Genomic DNA, 26,341 nt, shown 5'->3' with positions numbered 1-26,341 from the left:
GGCCCATGTGCTCAGTACACAGGCTTTTATTCCCTCTAGAGATTCTGCCCCAGATTGGGAATGGACCAGTGAGGAAGCCCAAGGTGTTAGTTCCCTCTCAGGTCCTCTCTTTCACCTCATCCCTGGGTCAGGGTGGGGCTGTCTTCCTTCTGCCTTCCCCTGATTGGTGGTGAAGAAAAAATTGCCTCCATCAATGGATCCCAGGCCATTCAGGCTCAAGCTAACAATCCAGGCTGCTAGTGAACCCACTGTCCAGCCAGCCACAATAATATTGGACACCAACACAATAAGACCTGCTCCAAACCTTTCATAGGTTTAGGACCTAGAATCGGGTTCTGCGACTATCAATTTGCCTCGCTTTTTATTTAAATTAAAGGAGGTCACAGAAATGATAGTGCTTCCTATGATTCTGTGCATACTGTTTGGACTTGACTGTCAATCTTTAAAATTGAAAGAAACACCTGAAAGTATTCGTTAAAATATTTGGTTTAGAAGTTATATATATTTTTATTTTTCTTCAGGAACTTTAATAATTATTTACAACTTGAAGCTTATGCTGAATGGAGAGCCAGAGCTAGATATTAAAACACATAATGCAGACATGCTTATTGCTTGTCTTCCTGACAAGTAAGTGTTGAGTAACTATGTTATTGGATTAGATGTGTAGACTATTTATCTTTAATTGATACCATATACTGATAAAATATTTTATTGGCCAACTGTTAACTTATTTGGATTTGAAAAAAGAATAGAGGGATTCCTATTCAGAAGAAAGACCATAGGACAAGCAAAGTGGGGGTGAATGCTGTTGGGAGAACACATGATCTAAAGGCACATATGGCATATTTGGGTAAATAGCATGGATGACTTGAGTCTTTGCATTAAAAAAAAGGATAGATAATGCAGAAGACAGATTGTATAGTTTCTAAACATGTTCTGTCCTCTGTTCAGGCTTTAAGGAATGGACTTGCTACTTTGCTACACACAGGTGCTTGGCTATGGTATACATCAAGAGAAGGTCAATCAGTCCTAGCAAAAAATAATAACAAGAAGTGGTTGCTTCTCCTAAAGCAAGAGATACACACTGGAGTTAGAGAATACTTGACTTAGGACAGACTGTTTCCAAACTATCTGCTGTGTGGAGACCACAAAAGAATATGTACAGCTAATTTCTGCAAAGTTAATTAAGTCAACAGTGTCAGCCAGGTGTCAGCTGGTATTTTAAGACAAGGAAGATCGAATGTGATGATTACTTTTCTTTTTTCTAATATTTCTTGGGCAGTGACAATAATTAAAAGCAATTTTTTAAAAAATCCCAGGGTTGATAATTCATAGTAATTGGGTTATAGTACAAATTTAAGAAATTAAAGTCCCATTCTGAATGAGATTCAATGGGATGTTTACTAAATTCCCTCTCAAAATGTAACTAAAAAACTTGGGGGTTGCTGAAAAAAGTCTACCTTCTGTAATCTGTGGGCAAATAGTATGCATAAAACAGACTAAAAAAAATTGAATAAATGTATATACTTGATTGCAGAATGCTATTTTTTGTATTTATGACAAGATTTTCATCTTTTGTTCATTGTTTTGTTGCACACTTAATGTAAACCAATAATTAATGATGCAACACTTTTAAAGTTACTTAAAAATTTAGAGACTTGAGAGTTCTTGGGACTAAATCAATTTAGATGTCACAATTAAAAATGCATCTCTTATTACATTTCATTTTCAATGCAAGTGAAATAAAAATTATTTTAGCAGACAGAACTATTTAATGTGTACATTTGGCAGACAGCAGTAAAAGTAATCCTGAAAATTAGTGCAAGTACATTTTAATTCAAATGAATAATTTAACTTAAAATATATTTTTTTCATAGGAAGTCTTCAGTGTTAGTGGTATAGATGAAGCTTTCATTATGACATATGTAGATAATTAAGATTAGTATTTGGGTTAAAAAGTCTGCAAACCAGAGAGAAAGAGAGAGCACCCAAAACAATAAATAAAGCCTGATAGTGAATTGAAGGGCTCCATTAGAAATTATGTCAGAGGGGGAAAGGATCTGGAGGCAAAGCATGGATGTGCAGAACTGAAAAAGGAACAGATGCTTTGAAAAGAGAATCATGAGGAAAGTGTAGAAGAGTCAATGCTTCTGTCTGAGCACAGCAGAAATGGGATTGATATTGTAAGCCCTGAGCTTTGTAACTGGAAAAATAATGGCTAATTGGTGCACATGCACCAGAGATCTCTAAGTAGAGATGCAGGGCACCCCTCTTTCAGTTATCCTTAGTGCTCCATGTGGGAAAAAGAGAGAACCTGACTGCATGCAAAAGTGAGCAGAAAGTCAAAGGATGATGAAGCAGTAGGATTACAGCCTTTGCTGGGGAGTGGAGCAGGATGACAAAAAACACCAATCACACTTAACAGTATGGAGCAACGAGGGCTGTCCAGACTACTAAGGCATCCTCAAAGCCTTGTTGTTAATATTTTTTTTGGCTAGAATATGGCAATTGTCTCGGTTGTTTTAGTATCTGACATGAGTACTACTTCATTAAATCTTTCCCTAGACCCTGGGCTGTTTCTTGACTTGTGACCCCGGGCTCCCAACTTTGCACTGCCCTTTGTTAGGAAATGGAGCTTGTCTTCTGGTTGGCTTCCTGCTACATCCTGTATTCCCAAAAGGCTGTTGGTCAAAAGGTTGCTTCTCATCCTACACTATGTGTAACCTAGGGGACCATATACCAGTTACTCCTCCAGGGTAAGAATCCTTCCCAAATCATTATCCTAGAAACCAGTAAATCACAACAGGAAGAGTTGTGGAGGACAGATTCAGTGGAGTAGCTGTCCTTGTGGAGCCCGCTATGTGGCATTAAATCCTTACTTTCAGCTAGATTTTCATTCTACATTGGCAGTAGCATCCCATTATGAACCTCATTTTCAACCAGATACACTTGGCATTGTGTTCACTCTGTCAGCTGAAGCCTAGTGTATTTGAACAAATTGCAGTTGATTGGCAAAGTTCTGACAAACTTAATCTGGAGAAAATCTTCAAAAAGTGTTCTACAGCATGCACTGTAGGGATCCATCATATTTTAGTTTAATGACTCTGGGTGAGAGCATGTTGCCTCAGTTTACTATGCATCTCATTTTCCCCACCTAGTAGAGTTCATGCTCTGTCCCCTCAAAATAATGTTTCTTACTTTTTTTTAAATTTTGGGATATAACAGCCTTCCAGAAAAATGGTCACTCAGAGCCTATACAGCTGTATTGTATTTTGACCCAAGGATGAAGATATTCATTCAGGCTAAGAAGGTAGAAACTCGATACTTGCCTTATTGCTTTTACAGACCCAGGTGAGTAGGCTTCTGTTACTATTGTATTCTTAAATCTTTTAATTTGCAAACCAATACACTTGAAAGCCTAAACATTTTTGTCATGGTGGGAAATTGATTTTGATGTCAGGGTGACTTATAATTTAAGAAAGTTCAAATCACATTGGCAGGCAGGTCTGCTAAAGGGTAATCGTCTGTGACAAAACACTTGGTATGACTACGATCCAAGTCAAAGAAGATGCTACATAATATAATCACCTAAAAAGGTTTTTGGCTTTCACTTTGAACACCTTCAAGGTATATAAAAATAAAGTATAAGATTATGGGTCACTTACACCACTCATTTTAAGAGACTCCTAAACTTTTTACCATGGGTTTTGAAAGGAGATATTCCTAAAGCAAATCTTTTTATGCCTCAATTAGTGCCCTGAATAAATTGTCACTGAATTTGGGATCCAGTCCAACTCCTTCTGATGTCAATGGATAGATTTCTGCAAAGTGTACAAACTGAAGCATTCAGTTACTTATTAGCAAAGTTGTTAATACATGTCTGTGGACCAGAAAAGCTTATTTTAGGGCTTTATGATTGGTCACCTGTGGTATAGTGTTCAAGCAGTGTTGTAGCCATGGTGGTTCAGGAATAGGTGAGAATCAGGATTTCTCTGGTCATACTTTTTATTGGACAAACTATATAGTTGGAAGATAAGTTAGACAAGCTTTGGTGCACAGAATATCCTTCATTTGAGCTAGACCTGAGGAAAGGCATTTGTGTCCAGAAGCTTGTATAATAAATTTCTCCCCACTCTATTGTTGATCCAGAAAAAGATATATTATCAAACAAAGAACCTTGTCTGCCTATTACCAACCAAATGCACTTGTTATGTCATCTTCAAAATGGATAACAAAAACCAAACAAACAAACAAAACCTTACTGAAGTATACTATATTTTATATACTGCAACCTGGATATTAAGGTTTTGATAAAACATGCTGTATTTTTAACATCTAAAATGAAATGTTATTAAACACTGACTTACAGTTTCCAAGCAGTAGTAGGACTAGCATACACCAGTTTGCTTGGCATCCCAAGCACTACTTGAACATTTTTGCACACTAATGCTGTTTGAGCTCACTGCATTTAACCTAGTAATTCTGGTAGGAAGATACAGGGATGGGACTTTCTTGAATGTCATATCAGTCAAGTTATTGGGTATATGTGATTTCCAGTCCTCCTAAGCTATCTGCACTGCTGAAAGGCAAATATTGCCACATCTTCTTAATGGAGACAGATTTCTACTGCATTGGCCTATGAGTCTTTTGTCTGTCCCCATTTGTTTATTTGGCTCTTTACTTTCAGCATGTATAAACTTGAAAACAAGTTTTCTTGTCTTGGTCCTTCATGACAGTTTATGTTTCTAAACTAAGGATGGATTTTTACTGATGTGATCAGCACTGGTCTCGCTATGCTCCCACTGAAATCTGGGATGGTCTCCAAATGAAGCATTTTTTTGACTATCATAAAGTGCTTTTAAACATTCTACCGTACATGACAGTTACCAAAATGTAATCCATTTGTTCACCAGTAAGTTGAGCACCTCAGGAGAAATTGTGTGCTCTCTTTAAAATATGTGCCTCTGCCTTTCATAAATGATTTATTTCTGTTCTCCTACTAGAGCATCATTTTCAGAACACATTTTTATTGCATACTGTGGAAACTCATATAAGTAACTACAAAGAGGATGCAATATGGGAGAGCACTAAAGGAGTGCTCAATGCAAGGTGGTTCAGTTCACCCCCTAATACAGAAATTAGCATTACAAATCCCACCATTAGACCAGCTGGCTTTGATCCCCCTAGACGTCTTTGCTCTTCTGCAAATGAAATTAGGACAGAATGCGGCAGATGTGGATTCCTGTTACATCGATGGACCTGGACTAGCTCACCGAACTACAACTGTGGCACCCCTTTTCAGACTTTGAATCACTAGATGTTGTCTTTGTCCATTTAATGGAACTCTGTTGGTTCTGCACAATACAAACCTGAAGCAGTCAGCTAGCTGCAAAATTTGAACATAACATTTTGAATAAAATTGTGAATATGTTTCTCCTTGCGTTGTGATCACTGTATCATCACATGCTAAATAAAGTGCTGGGGTCAAATTTAGAGATCTTACTATTCCTGAAAAAGAGAATGTTTGAATCTGGCACTTCAGTTCATGCTTCTCAGACTGTAGGTTTGAGTTTTTATTCATTGAAGTTAGTCTAACTCTCCCAGTACTCCATCTCACTCTAATAGCTTGTGTTTTACCTATAGTTATGCTTTACAACCCTGTTGAGCCTACTGTAGGGCTTTCCTTCAACAATTAACCTTTCCAAGATGTCCCTATTATAGGACTTGGATTAAAGGTAATGATTCCCTTCCCAGAGTAACTAGCATTTTAACTGTTCTTTCTAATTGTGCTGTTCATTATTCATCTGTTGAGCTTACAGCCAAGGGGAAGGGATGGATCCCTCACTGCAGAGTGTGAAAATCTATGCTTAAAAATAGTTCAGTTACCCAACAGAGCATTAGGATCAAATAAATTAAATTTCCAAGTACTTGGGAACTTGTAAAATTTTCAGCTGAGTTGAATGCTACTTATGTTGATGACTTGCTGAGCAGTTTGTGGAATGATTTGAATGAGGCACTGTTGGAAAAGGCAGATTTCAGAGGGTAAAATGCATCTTCTAAAAAGTCAGAAAATTGAGTCAGAGAAGGATACAATAGGGATTAAAACTTGAATGACTTGGGATGAGCATAGAGCAAATTATTAAGGGGGAATAGTGGGAAACAAGTTGATGTGAAACACAATGGGGTTGTTTACTCCATATTGTAAACTGTTTCTGTAGGTTGTTTTGGTGCCACCTATGAGGCAGTTGTCTGTTAATGGTCATATGAGGGATTTATTTTGGGAAATGTATCAGTCTCCATTGGATACTGCTGTGGGTTGAAAGTTTTCTAGAATATAAAACCACTAACCTGCAAGGTGAATGTCAGCTTTTAGCAGCAGATGCCATTATTTGCCTAATCATACTCTTATTGCTATAAATGCATCCCCACCCCCAGGCAACCATATTTTACAGTATTCAGAAAAGGAGGTACTCTGGACAGGGGGTGTTGGAATATCTCAATATGTACCACATTGACTGAAGGTTTCTACAACTTAAATGTTCATGCTCTTGGAACTGTGCTGAAGTCTTGTCATCTGTAAAGTAAGTATTAAAATCAGTTTTGGAGATTCCAAAATATTGCTCCTTCTGGAGATAGGTACTGTGAATATACCCATTGTTGTAGAAATGTGTGCTGTCAGTGGAAATATCTACTTTTTCTCAATCACTTTCAGTTTCTGAATGTTTTTTATCTTTATATGTATTATGCTCATTCAATTTCCATAGCTCTCTTTATCTGAGCACTTTTGAATATTGAGCCCATTATCTTGTTTCTCAGTTATTTTTAATGGACTCTTCTTGTGACTTTGTTCTATTTTAAGTACAAACTGTCAGTTTCCTTTGTTAACACATTGTATCTGCTCTTCCTGGGTTTTTTTTTGTGGTGAAATCAGAATTCTTTCAGTCCTTATAGTGTGCTGTCACATTGTAACATTTTGTGACAAATTGAGAAGTTGATGTTATAAGGAATCCTGGCAGATTTATTCTATTCTAATAGCTCCATCTTTCAGCCACAAGGCTCAGAAATGGAGTCCCGATGGCCTATAACTAGTTTCTCTCTCCAAATCATTTTTAAAGAGCTGAGCTGAATTGAAAGACAAAAGAAAGGAGTTTGAATAATTCTAGCCAGTCCTGAGTCTCATATATTGTACGTTGGCGCCAGACTAGGGTTACCATACGTCCGGGTTTCCCCAGACATATCCTCTTTTTGAGCCCTCTAATCTCCATCTTGGCAGGGTTGTGGGGGGCACCAGCTGGGCTGCTGGGGCTGTGGCTTGGGAGTGAGGGGCACCGGGGGGGAGGCGGGGAGAGCAGGGGACTACGTTGGGAGTGGAGAACATGGCAGAACCGGGGGCTGTGGGGCAGGAGTGAGGGGCACCGGCAAGGATGGGGGCAGGGAGGAGGCTGCAGGTCAAGAGTGAGGGGCACCATCATGGCTTTGGGGAAATGGTACTGCAGTTTGGGAGTGAGGGGCACTGGCACAGCTGGGGTCAGTGGGTCAGGATTGAGGGGCAGCAGCAGGGCTGCGGGGGCTGTGGCTTGGTAGTGAGGGGCAACAGAAGGGGCAGGGCACTGGCATGTCACTGCCCCCCCTCCCCACATGATGTGTGTCCTCTTTTTTGGACCTGGAAACATAGTAACCCTACCTCAAACCCATTTTCAGTAGCTAGGAATAAAGGTGGGGGGTGGAGTGACCAGACAGATTGGCTTGCATGGAATGGTGCAAATTGAGCCTTTAACGTAAACAGGAAGCACCGTAGTATTTGTTTCACTTCTCTGCTGTGAATCAGTTGTGGCCTCAAGCCAATTGCCTACTTAGAGCAGAGCAAAACATTAAGTCTCTAAGTGCTGTGGGTGGAAAACACTAAGGCAGGGGTCACCTGGCAGGATGGACCCATGGTTCTCCTAAGGAAGGTGTTACAGGTTCTCATGGTGCATTTGCCATTGACCTCCATTCCCCAAACATAGACATGAAGGGTGTTGCTTCTATTCTGATTGGCTCCTCGGGCAGAAGCTGTTGCACCATTTGTGCTCAGAATTACATTTTGAATCTGCTTGTGCTCTGTAGCACAGTCCATTTCTCTCTATGACTTTTTGTCTGCTTCCCAACAATCTGACAGGACAGAGAAGTTGTTTTCTGCGCCCACACAGAGGGCGGATTAAAAGGCAAAAAAAAAAAAAAAAGACCACATCACAAACAGGTTTTATTGACTGCTTAGAACCTCCCCTGTACTATGAAAGAGCCAATGTTAATATTTGTATTGAGATTTTCCTACTTTGGTGGTCTGAACAAAATATTGCTCTTAGCTCTTTGTAGCAAGTTACAAAGGCCCCCGAAATGGAATGCTTGCTCAGGATGGCTGCATCTTTGTCTAGTCTCTGTGAATGCTTCCTGAAGCCAACCCAAGCATAGTTTTTAGAGCTGGGATGCAGGGGGAACCCTGGTTTGTTCTTACTCTGATACTTTGGCCTTTCAATTCCTGACTCTTCTTAAATGTCTGTGGCCCTGACTCAAGCACTTAAGTTCCAGTTCAGTTCCTGAGAGAGGGGCTTTATCTTTTGTTTGGGGGAAATATGTGCAACCTGAAGTTCCAAGCAGCAAAGCAGATAGTCTGTCTTTATAAAGACATTCATTAGGGCAAAAGCCACAGAACAAGAAGACCCCATCCCTTCCAAAGGGTTATGCAATCCTACTGTCCTTAGTCCAGCTGGCATAGCCCTGTGCATCCCATAGTTAGTTCAGTTATTTTCTTTTCCCCTCTGCCTGGCTCCCAAGCTCCAAAGGCTTCACCTGGTCTCCTTTTGGGGGGTATCCCCTGGTTTCAGTTGCCACCTTGTTTCTTTACTGTTCCATCCATTTAGCCAACTGGTGTGCAGTGGTTGGGGTGCGGGGGGGGGGGGGGGGGGGGGCAGGGCCCCCTCCTGCAACCAGTCCCACCGGCCAGGGGGGAGGTTCCCCTATGGCCGATCCTGCTGACCAGTGAGGGGGTTCCTCCCACGGCCGATGCTGCCTGGGGGTACCCCCGCAGCCGATCCCATGGTGGCTGATCGCTGCAGCTGCTTCTGGGAGTGGTTGTGGCCACTTCTGGGAGCAGCTGCAGAGATGGGCTGGGACTTGCAGGGGAGGAACAGGTGCTCCTGCCTGCCCCCCCTGCCTATCACCTAAGCGGTGTGTGTGGCTGGTCAGGGGGTGCACCGGCACTCTCAGGGGATGCACATGCATCACCACTGATCCATTTTAGTGCTTTATCTTAGTCTCTCTCTCTGAGGCCTCCGGGGTGTCACCTTCAAATGATGAGTACCAAGTCCATCTGAAGCATCAACATGACTGTTCAAGTCCTGTTGATGCTGAAGATCCCTCTAGTCTTGTCCTGAACTTAGGCAGATCAGTTACAATCACAGACCCTATTAACCCTTCTTTCCATGTGTTGCTTTATTGGTAAACTGTTGCACACATTATAACAACATGACTACATTTAAAACAAATGTTACAGTAAAAGCCATAGCCCCTCTCATGAACCTTGATAGAGTATTTCCAAGCTGTAAATAACTCTTTAACCCCACAGTCCTGATGAGCAGGAAGTACTCACTTGACCTGCCATTCACTTTAAAGTTCTAGGAGTAACTAAAATGTACAGCTGTGACCTGTTTTTTTAACTGAAGAGGTGCATGCCTATGAGTAGCAGCTAGGAAATAGTACTTTATTGTTCATGTCTACTCTGATAGCATTATTAAGGAATTGTTCTTGTACTCCTGGCTACATATTTGCTTTCCTATAAAAGAGTGCTTGCCTTTATCCCCAAAATATTCTTTAAGCTTTTAGTGAAATTTAGTTAACCAGCCTTTTTCCCCTTTGTTGTGTGCACAATGCTGCAAAGGTTTATAAAGTGCCAGTTTTATATAAGACTTTGAAAAGATGAAACACTTGTTCCATCACCAAAACCACCACACCTGCAGCATCCAAAATTGAAGTTTGTACACAGACAAAATCAGCTCACAGGCCAGCTGACAGCCTTTGTTAGTCATCCTACCAGAAGTGTATCTGCATTTATTTCATAACTTCTTTGGGTTGTTCCACAACAGGTTCTCTCTTTAGGTACAGTTAGTACGGCTGCCACCTAGTATTTATATAGGTTGGTACATTTGACAGTATTTCTGAAGGTTCTTGTGTAGGAGTCTCTTCTTACTTCCATTTATTAATTTAGTGTGAAAGAAATTTGACAAGACAAATACATTTGAGTAATTTCTATCCTCCTTTTCCTAACATCCCTCACACATTTTCATTAAGAAATGTGTTATGGGGACTAATTGCACCCCCTGTGATTCTTCCTCCAAAGCTCAATAGGTGGAGCCATAACATCTGTCTAAAAATTTCCCTTGTTCAAGAGCTAATGTCCTTAACTTACTTATCCATACAAAGGATGCTAGCACTTTTGCATTTTCAGTGCATGGTGTTACCAAAGGAGTCTCAAGTGCTTTGGTCAGAAACAGAAAAAAAACCTAACAGAGTAACTTTAAAAGCGTAGGTGTACCACTTGGATGATTGCCCTCAAGTATATGCTAGATCATAAATAATATATTAACCTCGAATTTGGGATTCGGGAGAGATGTTCAAATGAAATAGAGTTATTTTTATTTGTTTTAATTGTATGGCTAAATTTGTATCATGCAGTTTGGTCCAGATTCTTCAGGATAATGAGGAATTCAGAAAACCTACCCACTACTTGTTTTTGTAGCTCAGAATTCTAACAAATCCAGTGACAATTGCTAGTTTTCAAGTTCATAGATAGCTTACACATCACACCATCAGTTTATTCTTTTTAAATAACAGAGCATTAATACATAAAAATACATCTCTGGTCATTTACACAGATCCTCAGAAAAATTCATCAGTAATTAAAAAGAACATAATAATGATATTCTCTCATCAAGTGTTTGCAGCATCACTTGAGTATTGTCCCATCATTTTAAATCATTCCTTAATGTCAATGCTTTCTCATTTCAGTATCATCTAAAAAAAACAGAATGAAAAACCTCCCATAAAAGTAATAATAGTCTATCAAAATTAATATTAAAGATGACAGACTTGCTATTTTTTTTTTCTTAAATGCAGAATAGTTCTGGCTCCACTTCTTATCCTATGTTATCTAACTGACACCTGTCCTCCCTTGAGCAGTTTGACTGAAATCAAAAGGATTGCAAGGCACTTAAACATTAAGGCTAGGTACAGACATTCAAAAAGCCTGAGGCAGAATTGACCTTAGTTATGCAGTTTTCTGTAAGTGGCGTAGTTTAGAATGGTAATGAGAGGACACATTCACCTTTTGGGGATGGGGGCAAATCTTAAACTAGGTTCCACCATTTTTAAACAGTTTGTGTGTGCTAAACTTCTGTTCTGTTACAGGTAGAAACCTGTTTGTGATCACTTATACTGGTACAAGTGCAATGCCTATATCTGTCATAAGAGATTTGTCTGAAACTACATTTTTTAATTTGTCTGTTTTAGTTATATCCCTTTCTTTGGCAAATTAAAGAACTATTAAAATTTTTTCACTGAGTTTAAGATGAAGCATTCAAGAAGGAAGAGGTGCGTTTAGAGTAACAAACTTTGTTATTCTGCTGTTATAAAAGCTCTCCTGTTTTTTCACGTGTGGAATACTCATTCCCTGAAATGACAAGTTTCCTTTTGTAGAAAATATTAACCCAATAATGTCAAATCCAACTGCTCTTAATCCATTGGGTAGTTTAGTTAATTTGAATTGATCTATTTGTATGGGCAACTGGGCAGCCAATAGTTCTGGTATAGTTATGTTAATATGTATAAACACATTCAATCTAGGTAGCCTGGAGGATGACTGTATAAAGTCCTTTCTTCAGTGCTGTCAATGGCAAGAGAGCCTCAGCCTTTCCTTTAAACATATTTCAAAGGTGAAAAGAAGTTAGGTTCTACATGGCTTTTGTGGCAATCCTTCAACAATTTGTGAAGTATTTGTTAACATATTGGGAGTGACTACTTATTAGAGTCAAGGTAATACTAATCTTAGAAAAGGTAAATGAATCAAAGTGATGGTAGCATATTACATAGTTTGTGTGTTGCAATATTTATTCTTGCTGTGGCCACCTGCACATATTTTTAAAGAGCATTCTTTGAAAATTCAGCTGATACTGATGGTGCTTTTCTTTCTTAATAGGATGTATCCATACTTCACATCCCCCTTTAAAGCTATTGCACAGAATGAAATAGAAAAGGCAAAAAAGGACCTGAAGATTGGTATGTAATATCCTAAGTTCTCCTATTTACTGTGCCATTATTTGTTATCTTGCCTTCAAATAAAAAGCAATAACAATTTTGTAGCACTTCAGACTTTTGAAAAGCTCACAAACCTTAGCTAAGCTCTCAGAACACCCCCACCACTGCTGTTATATTCTATACCAAAGGGGTGGGAATATGAATTGCCTTAGCAGATTGACTATGGAGCTTTAATTAAAGAAGATAAAGATGCTGAAGAGGCATCTTGCCAGTGGGCGTGGAAGATAGCTCTTGGAATAGATAATCAGGAGGCGAGCAAGGAGAGGGTAATGTAGGGCCAACTGTCAGGGTCTAAAATTAGGGTTGGTTGACATGCATCTTTTCTTCTTTATGTGTGGAGACCACCAGAAGATACATGCACAAGTGTAGATCCTAGTCTTACCATTTGGTCCTTCTGAAGGGGCTCTCAGCTTTTATGGAAACACACCCAGGAACTGTCAGAGCAGCCTGGAAAAGGGGATTTTTCTTCCATAAACAATTTTGAAAAAAATTATTTCCAAACCTTGTAAAAATGAATCTATTTTGAAAGGACCAACAAAGGAAGGGATTTTTTTGACCTGTTCCCTGGGCTGCTTGCATATTTTGGCCTGGGAGGCAGCTACTGAGGTAGCTGCAGAGTGTGGAAGCCCAGGTTTATTGCCAGCTGGCAGGTAACCGGATGGGCTGGCACTAGCTTTCTTTCCTGCCTCGTTTTCTTCATCTGCTTTCCTCAGTTCAGATCATTGAATCATCATGTTCCAATTGGACAGTGGTTGTATAGGAAAATGAGTGAATGAAAATGCAGCCCAACACTAAAGTCCAATAAGTGTGCTTTAAACATTTTGGTTATTGCCTGTTTATGAAGTATGACTAAAATTTGGAGTTCAGTGTACATTTATAGAATTTCCCCTGCTTAGAAGATGATTGACATGTCCCAAGACCTACATCCCAAATCTTCTATAGACTTAGCACTGGTTTGCTATGTTAGTCCCCAAGTAAATTACAAAAAGCACTGATTCTTTATGGCATTCAGGAGTCATTGAATAAGTGCTTTTTTGATCTCCTGGATTTCAGTAGACAGATAATGCTCAGTTCCTCACAACTGCAGAATGTGCAACCTTTCACCTTAGATCAGTGGTTCTCAACCCTTGTGCACTCAAGGCACCCCTTGTTATACTTGAGGTACCCCTCAGAAAATGCCAGCTCTTAGTCTTCACTTATTTTTTGGCTACTGAAGAACAGAGCAGTTCTTCTATTACAGAGAACTCAGAAGACTGCAACATGTTTTAACACTGTCGTTAAATACATATTGCATTGAATTTGTATTAGAAATATCTGGATTTATCTTGTGAATCATGTTTGCCCTGTCTCAAGGCATCCCCGGGTGCCGAAGCACCCTTGTTAAGAATCTTTGCTTTTGATAGTTACAACTTATTATGTAATTCACTGAATACTGAATAAAGTTGTTTTTTTCTTTCTTTTGAAGCAAGTATCTATAACATCTCTAAGCCTTACTTTAAGCTTTTTTTGTGTGCGCGCTTTCTAGCTGAACAAGCTGTAAAAGAAGCCAAGTGTCAATTAAAACATCTGGAAGAATCCTTTTTGCATGAAGACAATGAGGTACTGTAGCAAAGACAGCATTTGCGTAACGGTTTCAGAAATGTTGCTTTTTATAGCTGGTGCTCCATAGCAACCTGCATTTTGTTGGACTGCAGGTATTAGTGTGGAAAATCAACCAGGATGGCTTCCTTTTAATGTCATTGTTCAAAAATATAGGCTAGGAACACCCTTAATGAAAGCCCTCTGAAATGTAGCCTAGTAGTAATATTAAACAGCAAAAGAATTCAACTGTACTATTTTTCTGTTAAGTACCTATTTACTGATAATGAGGAATTTTAAAAGGATATAATGCCTAGTTGTATTAGAATCAACTTAAGTTCCTCCTCCAAGAAAATGTTTTAAGATGCTCTCCATTAACTTCAAAAGCAATAATAATAATGCCTTATGTTTGCACACACGATACTCGTTAAAAAATGTAAAAATATTCCTTTAATTGGTCCTCCAGTTTTATGCCCCCACAGTGACATTTTATGATTTGCCTCTGAGTTGCTCAAGTCAAAGCTTGCACCCATTGGAAGGCTTGCAACCACTGGAAGGCCATATTTGACTTTTCAAAAACAAATGAAGTTTATACTTAGGGCATTACATGAATGAAAAGTAACCTTTTCCTCCTTCTTCCCCCGGAATGGAAAAGCCTGCTCGTCTTGCATTACAGGATGCTCTAGAAAATGCAAAAAGAACACGTGAAAAGCTTGAAGCGAAACAAAGGCAAGATATGAACATATTTAAGCAGAATTTTAGGATGAGTGTTTTAACTCTGTTGTGAATCCAGACATGATCTATAAGCCAATCCTTGCATGGTGCTTTCTTAAGTTGTATCTACTCTTTCTTTTTTCATGGCGCTTCTAAATTATTGTAAGTCTTTCAATATTTTATTCTTTTCTGAAATTTTTTTTAACCAATCCTGTGGAGTATCATTTTCTTGGCATTTGAATTTGGTTAAATCTTGCAGAAGAGAATTTTCTTCTTTAATTTATCTAAATGCTTGTTTTATTTTTCTTCCTATCCAACAGATGAAATGAGTGTTACCTAATACTTAATAGCTGCTCTGAAAGTAACAATTTTAGGTTTTGAAATCCCTGACAGAGCAAGGCTACTTGGGTAACAATATACACTGTCTGGCTTATGTGAAGCCTTGCTTCAAAGGAGGCATCCGTTTGCTCCTTGAAATTTGTAAGTACATGGCTGTATATGGGCTTCTTGTAGCCCTTTAAATGTAGAAAGATTGTCTTCTGATCATGATGAGCACTGTAGTTTACAAGTAGTGGTGAGCAGTTAATGATCACGTAGTAGTTCTCAGAGCTGTGTTCAAAATTTCCACTCCCAATGCTGTTTCCAAAAATATGCTTTACGTTAGTTTATTCTCCTTGTTCATACTGAGGGTCACTAAGCTCCCTCTAGAAAGTTCGGCAACCAAACGGTATTTCTCCAGTATCTGGAGAAAGGAAACACGAAGAATATAGACACAAACGATTGGCATCCTTTCGTCTGTAAGAGACGGTGAATATTGCAGCCTGCAAATATGTAAATAACATTACACAAGGAAGAAATTGCCATTTTTATTTGCTTGTGGTGTGAAAAGCTGTTGACGATGATTGCAATAAGGTAATTTAAAAAAATATTTAGGAAACAAAATCAGGTAACTTGGTAAATACTTTTCAAATGTAGTGAAAAATACACTAAGCTGTTTTTAGTGATCAGCATTAATGTCTTCATAGCAATGGCTCTAGTCTTAATTTGGAGCTGAGTAAGCAGTGCTTTCTTTGCAGCGTATTAGATCAGCCTGTCAGTTGCAGGTGATTAAATGGCTTGTTTAATTCTAAACAGGAAATCCCCCCTCCTCCCTCCAGCGACTAGGTGGTGAATGTCAAGGAAGCATTAAAGGCAGATTACATTCACCCTCAGCAGTATTCTGACTTCACTTCAGCATCTAAGGGTCATGCCAACCTTTAAATATTTAAATGTTTTTGTGATTGATTGCAACTTTTTATCATTTATAATTCTTGATAAATTAAACTGTTGAACCTGTAGGTGCTAATCTGGTAACAGTAGCCGTTACTTTGCATTTGGCAAACACTTAAAAACAAACAAGATAAAGCCTATAAAAGTAACTGCCTGCTCATTTCCCCGTCTTAGAGAACTGAGAAAGCCAAAGAAGCTCTATTTAATATTTGGCATAAACATAGGCAACAGAAGTCAAGATGGAATGCTTATCTATAGCAACAGTCGGTTGATCAAAATGTATGAAAAGGTGGGACTTCAACTAAAACCGGACTCTTTGGAAACCCGGTATGTTTGCATTTTATATTTTTAAGGAGTCAGCTTTAAAACTGCGTACTTGAAATAAAGTTTTAGATATTCTGAATGTCAAAGGAAGTTTTAAAACCCAGATCCCATACCCAGAGTGATTATTTCCTTTCAAAGAATGTCCAGGATGGAGATTATTAGTATTCTGAAGAGTTAAATGCCTTTATTAAAGGAGGAATAAATTGTTCTGCATATGGTTATGCAGTTCTCAAAATAATCTTTATAGCAACGCACTCTTTTTTACTCTGTTATTGCAACTTGGAGTTTCAGATCATTTCTCTGAGTGTTTACTGGTACATAAGCATTCCTCTTTTTATACTCTGCCATCCCATTTCTTTCCCTTGTCATCTGTCTTTGCATTTTAAAATCTAGTACTTCTGAGATATATATCCTGCACTCATTTGAAAGGAAGTAATATAATGATCATTCTGTCTGTGACTGTAGTCAGGCAAGATTCTACACCCACAGTTTTCCATTAATAATATGTTCCCAGTTCCAAAGTGTTTATCGGGTAACTGCAATGAAAATTGTTATCTTATTCATCGTATTTAAAATACTTCGATTTTTGTTCCTTTAGTTTTGGTGCTGGTGCAGTAGGGATGGTCAACATGCCCTTGGAAGCCATGGAGCCCACACACAATAAGCAGGCTTTTGTTAATGTTAAAGAATATAACCGCTTGCTTAGAGCCATGAGGCACTGTCTGCTCCAGTACTGGAAGGACACAGGAATAAGTAAGTCTTTATGGGTTAATTCTTGTGTGCGTTTGTGTGCATACATGAACGCACACATGCATATATACATGTGTGTGTGTTTACAGACACACACGCACACACACACAGTTGTCACAGTTAGTTCACCAAATACACCAGCTAAGTTAGAAGTGGGGAAAACTGTAAGTTTTATAATGAAAGTTACCCTAGGGAACAGATATGGGCTAAGAACTGTTGCAGTGGCAATGCTAAAAACAATTTTTACATAGAGGGGGAAAAGGTAAACAAGTTATCCTGATGCATTCACCTCTGCCTCTGGGAGTATATCCATAAACAAAGGTTGTCAAATGTTCCGACATCTCTTGAGAGGAAGGGCTATAAAAATGCATGTTAGCTATTCAGAAGCTAAACCTGGGATCTGATGGAAGTTACACGTTGGTCAGCCAGTTCGTTTTGTGGAAAGCAGTATCTGCCTTAACAAACAGCAGAGCTGTCATGACATAGTGAAAGCTCAAATGGGTATCTAGTAGCAGAAGGTACAAGGGCTGTAAAAATTCTTTGAGGTAGCTGGCATTTGCTCCTTTCCAACACTCAGCGGAGGAAGGCAAAGGAAATCAACTTCAAGGTTTATTACTAGTGAAATCAAACAAACAATTTCTGTTCACTTATTCAAGAAAGAGGAAAATAAGGTAAATATTATGTTTGTGCAGCTTTAGACAACCCGCTTCCACATATATATGCAAATTCCTTGTGACTCTTGATGTGCCCAAGTTCAAGCATTGTCATTTTAAGCAACACTGTAATCTGCTTTTTTGCATAATTCATTAATGCTTTTGTGCATTACAAAGCATATGCATTGTGAATAAACACTGATCTCCTGCATAATATCTCAGTTTTGAAAGTAATGAAAAAAGTTATTTGATAACTTTCTTATAAATAAAAGATTGGGTTTCATAGTTTGTTTTAATATCCACAGAAGTTCTTGGAATAATTATGCTGTGGCTTGAATGCAGCACTGGCTTAAAAATAAATCTAGCCATGAACCTGTCACTTCAAAAAGGACATTTTCTTCTAGTGAAGAAATGTTTCACAACTCGAGATGTCTTGCTTCAGATGGCCACACTCTTTTCCAACCCCAAATTTCCTTCACCCTCTGTCACCATTTATAGGGCGTTCAACTGTCACATAACCATCCATGATTTTCAGGATCAGAAAGTGCCTTGCCTCAGGTCACCACCTTTCTAACTCTGCGCTGTTTTACTAGAAACATTTAAATGTAGTATCAGACAGATCAAGTGATGTGTGCCACTTGTATGTTCTGAAAAAGCAGACATCCTTTGCCTTTTGCTAAAATGTTAAAGGGATTCTTCTATAGTGTTGGAGACAGAATGTACACATAGGTTAGAGAGAGAATGCCCCTGTCAAAAGGTTCAGATTCTGCCCTTCGCTGAAAATATGAATGTGGTCTCAGGTGCCCACTTTCCTGGGTCCTTTGGGACAAGTGTAGCCTCATTCCATCCCCCTCCTTTTTCATACATGTTTCAACTGCTGGTATCACCCTGTCTTGAAGAAGAAAAATAATTCATTTGCACAGAGGTAGTCAATATCTAATGGGAAAAAAGGAATAGAGTGCTCATAAAATCAAAAAAATGAATAGTTGCTTCATTCCTCACTTATTGTTTTGAAGGTGGTTAGGAGCAAACTGAAGTAAGCCATTTGGGTCCTGCATGGCTGGGATCAAGTTGTTGTCCTTTAAGGCCAGGCCAACTCTCAGGATCTCAAAATTGCGCTGTTAGACAGGAGGGTATGACACAATTGCACATATACACACACAAAAATCAATTAGGCACACACACACACGGTGCATACACACACACACACTACCAACTCAGGCAGATGCACATCCAAGATTACCAGTGTAAGCACATGCGTACCTATCACCAATTCAAGCACATACACACTATACAAACCGAAAATTAGACAAAAATCAGTTGTCACTACCTACACACTCAATACACATACACGGATCACTAATTCATATATCATGCACACAATGATATATATATATGTGTGTGTGTGTGTGTGTGTGTGTGTGTGTATGCATATATATTTGCCACTTCATACATACCACCCACCTACACATACACACGGGTGAGTCCCTAACTTTGGTGGTACGGTGTGTATGTGTGTACCTGGGGTACTTAAGATGCTTGGTGACTATGCGAGGGGGAATCAAGGGTCAAAGATTTCCAGAAGGAGGGTAAGGAGGAAGATGGATGGGGGTTAAGATGAGAGAGGGAAAAATAAGAGAGTGAAAGTGCCAGGAGTGAAAGTTGCCGGGGCCAGGATTAGAACCGCAGACTGGAGGGGAAGCTATGGTTACTTAGGGTTAATTTGCCCTGGGGTTACTCAGGGTCATCTGGTGCCAGGGTGGAAGCAAGGAGAAAAGCCCTGGTGGCAAGGAGGAGACAGCTAGGAAACAGAGGCAGAAAGCTGGGAGATAGTTGGGAAATCAAGGAGTAGGGTCGGGAGGTCAATAAGACAAAAACCCAACTCCAGGTTTCAAAATAACAGGTTTATTAAACAGACAACACACTACACAGCCCCACGAAGTTATTGGTTCCTATGCACACATGCACTCACATACACACCCACACAATGGTAGCAGGAGAGAGAAAGTTTTGGTGGAGGGACTGAAATCAAGGTGTGTAGGGACAAAGTCCAGATCCTTTGCTTGGGGAAGGAAGGTGAGTGATAGCTACCTATCCTGGGCTGTGAGATGATCCTTGATAGCCAGTCGAGGTCTTCTCTAGCAAGGTGTTGTCCAGAGGTTTGACAGGCAAAATGGAAACTTGACATGACTTATGCTAACTTAAATTTTTTTTTCATAGATTTCAAAGACATTAGGGTGCTAGCGAGCATAGCATTGCCAAGTCTATAAGTGTGCTGTGGGTTTTTTTCCCCCAAGGTGGAGTACCTTTCATTTTTCAGTATTGAATGTCATCAGGTTTATAGCCACCCACTTACAAAGCTTATTCAAGTCAGCCTGGATCACTAGCCTGTCCTCAGGTGTGGATGCTATACCCCAAAGTTTAGTGTCATCAGCGAACTTGGCCAGTGCGCTTCTGACAGCAGTGTCCACATGGTTGATAAAGATGTTGAAGAGAGCCGGTCCAAGGACAGAGCCTTGGGGGATACCACTGGTCACAGAGCGCCATAATGATTCACATCCATCGACTACTATTCTCTGGATCCGACCTCGGAGACAATTTCCCAGCCATTAGACTGTGGTGTAGCCAAGCCCACATTTGGCCAGTTTTTCCATGTGGAGATCATGGGACAGCAGATCAAAGGCTTTTTTTAAAGTCCAGATATATGACGTCAATCTCTTCTCCCTTGTCCAGGTGATATGTCACCTAGTCATAGAAGGAGATGAGATTGGTCAGGCAAGACCTACCCACAACAAACCCGTGCTGGCTATCCCTCAGGATGTTGCCATCCGCCAGCTTATTGAGAAGCGTCTCCTTGATTAATTTTCTTGAGAATCTTACCAGGGATTTGAGATCAAGCTGATTGGCCTGTAATTCCTGGGATCTACTTTCTGCCCTTTCTTGAAGATGGGTACCACACTGGCCTTCTTCCAGTCTTCAGGTACTTCTGCTGAGCACCACGAGTTTTCGAATATTTTTGCCAATGGTTGGGCTATGACACCTGCCAGTTCCTTGAGTCCTCTAGGGCGTAATCTGTCAGAACCAGCTGCCTTGAAGGTGTCCAGCCTCTCAAAGTGTACTTTTACAAGGTCTAACACCGATGCTGGGTATGAATATGCCCTCACCCTGGCTGTCCCGCATCATGCTAGGCAGGGTGGTCCCTTTGGGCTGATGAAAGATCAACGTGAAGTTGGTCTTAAGCAGGTTGGCTTTTTCCTGGGTGTCAGTTATCGGTTGTCCAGTTTGGTTCAGCAAGGGTCCAATGTTACCTTTGCTTTTTTTACAACTCCCTAAATATCTGAAAAATAACTTTTTATTATCCTTGATACAAGAAGCCAGATGGAGTTCGGTTGCAGCCTTGGCTTTCCCAGTCCGCTCCCTGCAGGTACAGACCAGTATTGAGTACCATCTTGGTGGTTTTTCCAGCCTTCCATCCTTTATAAGTCTCTCTTTTTAGGCATAGAAGGTCCTCAAGTTCCCTGCTGAGCCAAGGGGATTGCTGTGCCCTTTTGCTGCCCTTCCACCAAGATGGGATGGACAACTCTTGCACTGTCCAGATAACTCCCTTGAGGAGCAACCACTCCTCTTGGACTCCTCTTCCTGCCAAGTCATGGTCCCTTAGGGCCTTGACAACGAGCCTCCTGAGCTTGTCAAAAGTCAGCTTTCCTAAAGTCGAGGACTTCTACATTGCTGACTGACTTGCCAGCTTTGTGATGGATAGTAAAGGTGATCAGCTCGTGATCACTATCACCCAGCTTTCGATTGATTCTTAGGTCACTGACTAGATCATCCCCTTTGGCCAGTACCAGGTCCAGCAACACTTTACCTTTTGTTGGCCCATAGACTTCGTGAGTCAAGTAGAGCTCATCCACGCATGTGAGGAAGCTTTGTGACTGATCGGATTTGGCCGAGTGCTCTTCCCATGAGATGTCTGTGTAGTTGAAGTTTCCCATGACAACCATGCACCAGGAGTGTGCAGCCTCAGCCAGTTCCCTGGTGAATTCCTGGTCTAGCTCTTGTTTCTGGTTAGGAGGTCTGTAGTACACTCCTACCATGATGTCCCCTGTTCCACATTCCCCATGTATTTTAACCCAGAGGGACTCCAGTTGTCCTCCCTGGGTGCCAAAGGCATGTAGCTTTCCTTGACATAGAGAGCTACACCCCCACCCCTTTTATCTGCACGATCTCTCCTGTACAGGGTATAGCCATCTATACCTGTGGCCCAGTCATAGGTGGAGTCATACCAGGTCTCCGTTATCCCTATGAGATTGTAGTCATCCTTGCTTAGCAGAAGGACCAGTTCCTCCTGTTTGTTCCCCAAGCTCCTCACATTGGTATACAGACATGTAAGTGTCCCATTGGAAGCCCTAGCTTCCTTGCACTCCCAGGTGGACACTGTTCCAGGCCTGGGGTAGGTGTGGATTCCCTTAGGTGCCCTAACCTGCCCTAAATGGTTATGCAGTAGTTGCCTAGTGGGCTTGCATTGGCAGTTATCCACCCATCCCCTGGTGGGCTTAGTTTAAAGCCCGGTGGAGCAGGTCAGCCAGTCTAGCTGAGAAGAGCCTCCTCCCCAGCGCAGTGAGGTAGAGGCCGTCTCTTCCAAAGAGCGGACTGTGATTGTGAAAGCCTCTCCCTCCTCAGCCTATAGCCCAAAACTGGGAGGATCAAGGAAAGCACCACCTGTGCCCCCAATCCCTTAAGCCCTGCTCCCAGAGCCCTGTAGCACCTCATGACCCAGCTGGGATTGCTCCGAGCCATGTCATTCATGCCCACATGGGTAAGGAGCATAAGGTAGTTGTCGGTGGACTGGATGAGCTTTGGGATCTTCTCAGCCATGTTCCGGATATGGGCTCCCGGAAAGCAACAGACGTCCCAGGATAAGGGGCCGGGGCAGCAGATTGCACCCTCAGTCCCCCTCAGGAGGGAGTCTCCCATGACAACCGCTCTACAAGCGGTCTTAGGGAGAGTGGGGACAGTAGCTGATGATGAGCCTGCATTGCCTGCAGGAGCTGACAACTCTGCAGGCTCTACTGGGGCTGCAAGAGGTTCATACCTGTTGCAAAGCTCCAGAGGGGTGGGGACCTTCGTGCAGCAGGCCTTGTGGCCGCTGACTACCTTGGTCCAAGCCTCTGGCTGGACAGTGTGGGAGATCCCCAAGTCCTCCCTTGTCCTGGAAGGTGACCTTGGTCTACCCTCTGCCTCCGGGGGGTGAAGGGTCTGGCAGTAGGAGTTTATCTCCTGCTCACCATCCCTGATGGCACATAGTCTCTGGACTGTGGCTTGGAGCTCCCCTATCTGGTGTCCCAGGGACTCCAAAGTGGAGCAAACCTCGCAAGGGAAGGTGGCCATGCTCCTGGTCCCACATGCCTGGAAACGTGCCAGGCAGCCCCTGCAGCTGAGAGCCGGAGGCTCCATGTGCATGGTTCCATCTGGGTGGAGGCCTCTGAGGTGCCACAGGGGGAGGCCGCAGACCCCGAAGGGACCTCAGGGGTGTGGCGTGTGCTCACCCACGTTGTGCCACTGGGAGTCTGGCTACTGATGGGACTACCTTCCCTAGGGCTCACTGGCAGGGCCTCGGGCCCTCCTGCTCACTCTTCTGTGCAAATTTCCATGCTGAACTTGCACACCAAGCCCAGAAGCACGCCTGTTTGTGAGTCCTGTTCGCGAGGCTCCAGTTGCGTGGCTTCCTGCAGGGCTGGGCCAAGTAGTAGCCAGGGCAGGGCGAGACCCCCCTCAGCTCCTCTCAGCTGCCTCCCTGCAGCTAAACTCTGCTAGCCCCTTCCACCACAGGCCCTGCTTTCCTCGGGCTGTCCTGGGGGTCAGTGGAGTGCTCCGTGATTGCTGGTGGTTGCTGGGGGGCTTCAGGGTGCAGGGGCATGACAGGCTTATACCTGTGCATCTCATGCCACTCCCTAAGCCCAACTGGAGCTTTTTTTGCTGTTGGCGGGCCCTTTTAAACTGCACGCATGCGCAGTGGGCCTGCCACTCGCACCACTCTGCTCCCAGGCAAGAGGGGGCCCTGCCCGGGATTTGGGAGACCCTGCCCCACCGTAGAAGGACTGGTAGGTACCCTTTCCTCTCTCTCTGGGGAGCTGAGCCAAGTAGGAGCTGGGGTGGGGTGAGACCCTCCTCAGCTCCTCTCAGCTGCTTCCCCGCAGCTGAACTCTGCTAGCCCTCTCCCACCACAGGCCCCACTTGCCTCCAGCTGTGCTGGAGGTCAGTGGGGTGCCCCACAGTTGCTGGGGGGCTTTGAGATATGGGGGTACGACGGGCTTGCACCTGTGCATCTGACGAATATGTAGGCCTAAATCGTATATATAGTATCAGTAAAAATCATTAAAACAGTACTATAAAACAGTAAAAATCAATATAAACATAATAATTATACAATATAAAACAGTGGCTCAAAGGAGGAGAGAGGAAAAAAAATTGCTACAAAAATGCTAAAGCTCATCCTATGTCTTAACTTACTCATACTTATCTATAGGGAATAGAGAGGGAGAGAAAAAGTCAGAAATAGTTGGGGAAGGGAGGGAATGTATTTTGAAATTAAAAAAAGAAAAAAGAAAAACTGGGGGGTTTTGGTACAAAGTGACTAGGATCTCCTACAGCATTGTATATTTGCCATGCATTATAAACTATCCTGACACACTGTTTCCAGTTAGCTTTAATCTAAGAGTGATAAATAATGGTAAGCAACTCTATTTTTAGAGTAACTTATGTTTCCAGCCCCTAAAACAACATGTTTCTGCACGAGTCAAGCAGCAAGGATAAGGATGTCTCTTATTTCTTCTAAGGGCCTGAGAAATAGCTTTTTGTTGATCTTGATGAATGCTTTTTAATATTGATGAGTAAAACAGACCTGCACAGCACTTGACAAAATGCAGGCAGATAAAATGACATGATCTGGTGCCAGGAGAAATGATAAGGATACATGGAAGAGGCAGAAGGCTGACTTAGGACAAAATGAAGATTGGATGTTTTATGACGGGTTCTGTTTGTTTGCATGTTTGTTTGTTTCCCAAATAAACTAGAAGGATTGCATCAAATCAGGAGTTGCGTGGAGCACCTGGAGAGGCTGGCCAGGAAGGAAAAGTATTTGTCTGTAGGAGTTAGGCACTGTCAAAGTATAAAACTAAGTATAGGCCACTGACTTCAGTGATTCCTCCACTTGCGTACACCCTCCATGTTTCATTCAAGTAATATTGTGGCTTTATTGTCTTTCATGAGCTAAAAGTCTCAGACAACACTGGCTTCGTGAGCAAAGGAAGCTTCCTAAAACAAATCCTATTGTTGTATTTTAGGCCTCCATTTCACTTGGCTCCCTATTGCATAAATTCCCTATTTATATTTGAATCAGTTGTTCTTTACATAGGAAAGAGTCATTAGTTACCTAGCACTGAGGGGGAGGGTTTATAAAAATAATAATCGAGAACAGCGTCAGGAGCTCCACTGGCTGGCTCAAGGTGGGGGGCTAAGTTCCATAACAATACATTGAGTATGGCTGCTTGTAATTAATTTTGTTTGCAATTGTTGGCAATACTTATTTTGTCATTGCCATGCCTCTCTAATCGTTATAGTTTCCTGTAGATAAAGCCATGGCACAGGTATTTGTTAATGTAGGGGATGGCTTGGAGGAATTTTAAGAGCAGTCTGTGAGGTAGCCAAGGCCTTCAGATTTTCTCAGGCTTTGGAGGAGTCCAGGTCTCCAGTGGAGGGACTGGCAGGATCAGGAGAAAGACTGATCCATGGAAATACTGGCAGAACTTGCAGTGGGCTATGTGGTGGCCAGATGAGAAGGTAAGACTCTTACTGTTCTTTTTTCAAACTTAAGGTCAGTTTTTCTTTTATAATCCTTTTCTCCTGTATAACAGATCCTTTCATTGTTTTGGCTTCTTACCAATTACCTGTGGGAAAGAGAGATCTCTGGGCGAATGATGCTCTAGGCAAACCCATTCTCTGGAAAGAGGGTCCTAAAAATTCTCTCTCAACCCAAAAGGAAGCCACCTAGAACCAACAGAGTTTTGTTTGCTCCAGCTGTGACGTCTCATAGGGGCAGTGGAGCTCAGGTTTATGGAGATAAGGAGTTTTCCCAGGGCAGACTTTGGTCTGTTCTTTGGGAGAGCAGGGAAAAACTCAGGGTTCCAGGGGTGCCCCATAGATATGTTTGTGACACTAAGCAACAGCTTTCTGGGAGATTTAGATTTGACTTTTAGAAAAGAGAGGGGAAGTTGGAAGAGCTTGGCTGTGTCAGCCTTCTTGGTTGTGAGGAGCCTTTTGCTGACCTTTCCTTCTATGCAGCACCAGAATTTATGTTGGGTTTTTCCTATCCAGAAGCCATTTGAAAGAAATGCCACCGTTTACAAAAACCAGTGGCCCTGTTCATGGATGTAGTATTTACCGAGAGATGATAAAACTTGCTAAAACTGAACAGCCGCAGGGCTTTCCTTCCCCCCTCTCTCCCTCCCTACCATGGCTGCCTGGGGTTTCCCTGTTAAAATACTCACTGGTATTTTCATGGAAGCATCTTTTTTTCTTCTTCTTCATCCTGCCTTTGAAAAAGCATGGTGGATGTTTTATTCGGGGGTGTCTGATATATGAAAAATTGGGATACCTCGGAGGGCACTGAAGCTATCTGTTAAATCTTAAATATAAATTAATATCTT

The 26,341-nt window shown here is 41.6% G+C and overlaps 1 protein-coding gene across 1 annotated transcript in view; it reads left to right on the top strand.

Moving 5' to 3' along the window:
- MORC1 (MORC family CW-type zinc finger 1) overlaps positions 1–26,341 on the top strand; it is a 114,321-nt gene that overhangs the window by 23,853 nt on the left and 64,127 nt on the right. Inside the window, exons 9-15 of the mRNA XM_025208067.1 lie at positions 522–627; positions 3,226–3,351; positions 12,230–12,309; positions 13,874–13,947; positions 14,582–14,655; positions 16,084–16,236; positions 16,832–16,986. Of these exons, the coding sequence (XP_025063852.1) occupies positions 522–627; positions 3,226–3,351; positions 12,230–12,309; positions 13,874–13,947; positions 14,582–14,655; positions 16,084–16,236; positions 16,832–16,986 (768 nt within the window). The remainder of the gene's footprint in view (positions 1–521; positions 628–3,225; positions 3,352–12,229; positions 12,310–13,873; positions 13,948–14,581; positions 14,656–16,083; positions 16,237–16,831; positions 16,987–26,341) is intronic.

The sequence above is a fragment of the Alligator sinensis genome, unplaced genomic scaffold (assembly GCF_000455745.1).
Source record: "Alligator sinensis unplaced genomic scaffold, ASM45574v1 scaffold1131_1, whole genome shotgun sequence".
NCBI classification, from domain to species: Eukaryota; Metazoa; Chordata; order Crocodylia; family Alligatoridae; genus Alligator; species Alligator sinensis.
The sequence above is the reverse complement of the archived record's forward strand: the minus strand, read 5'-3'. Positions and strand labels throughout refer to the sequence as shown.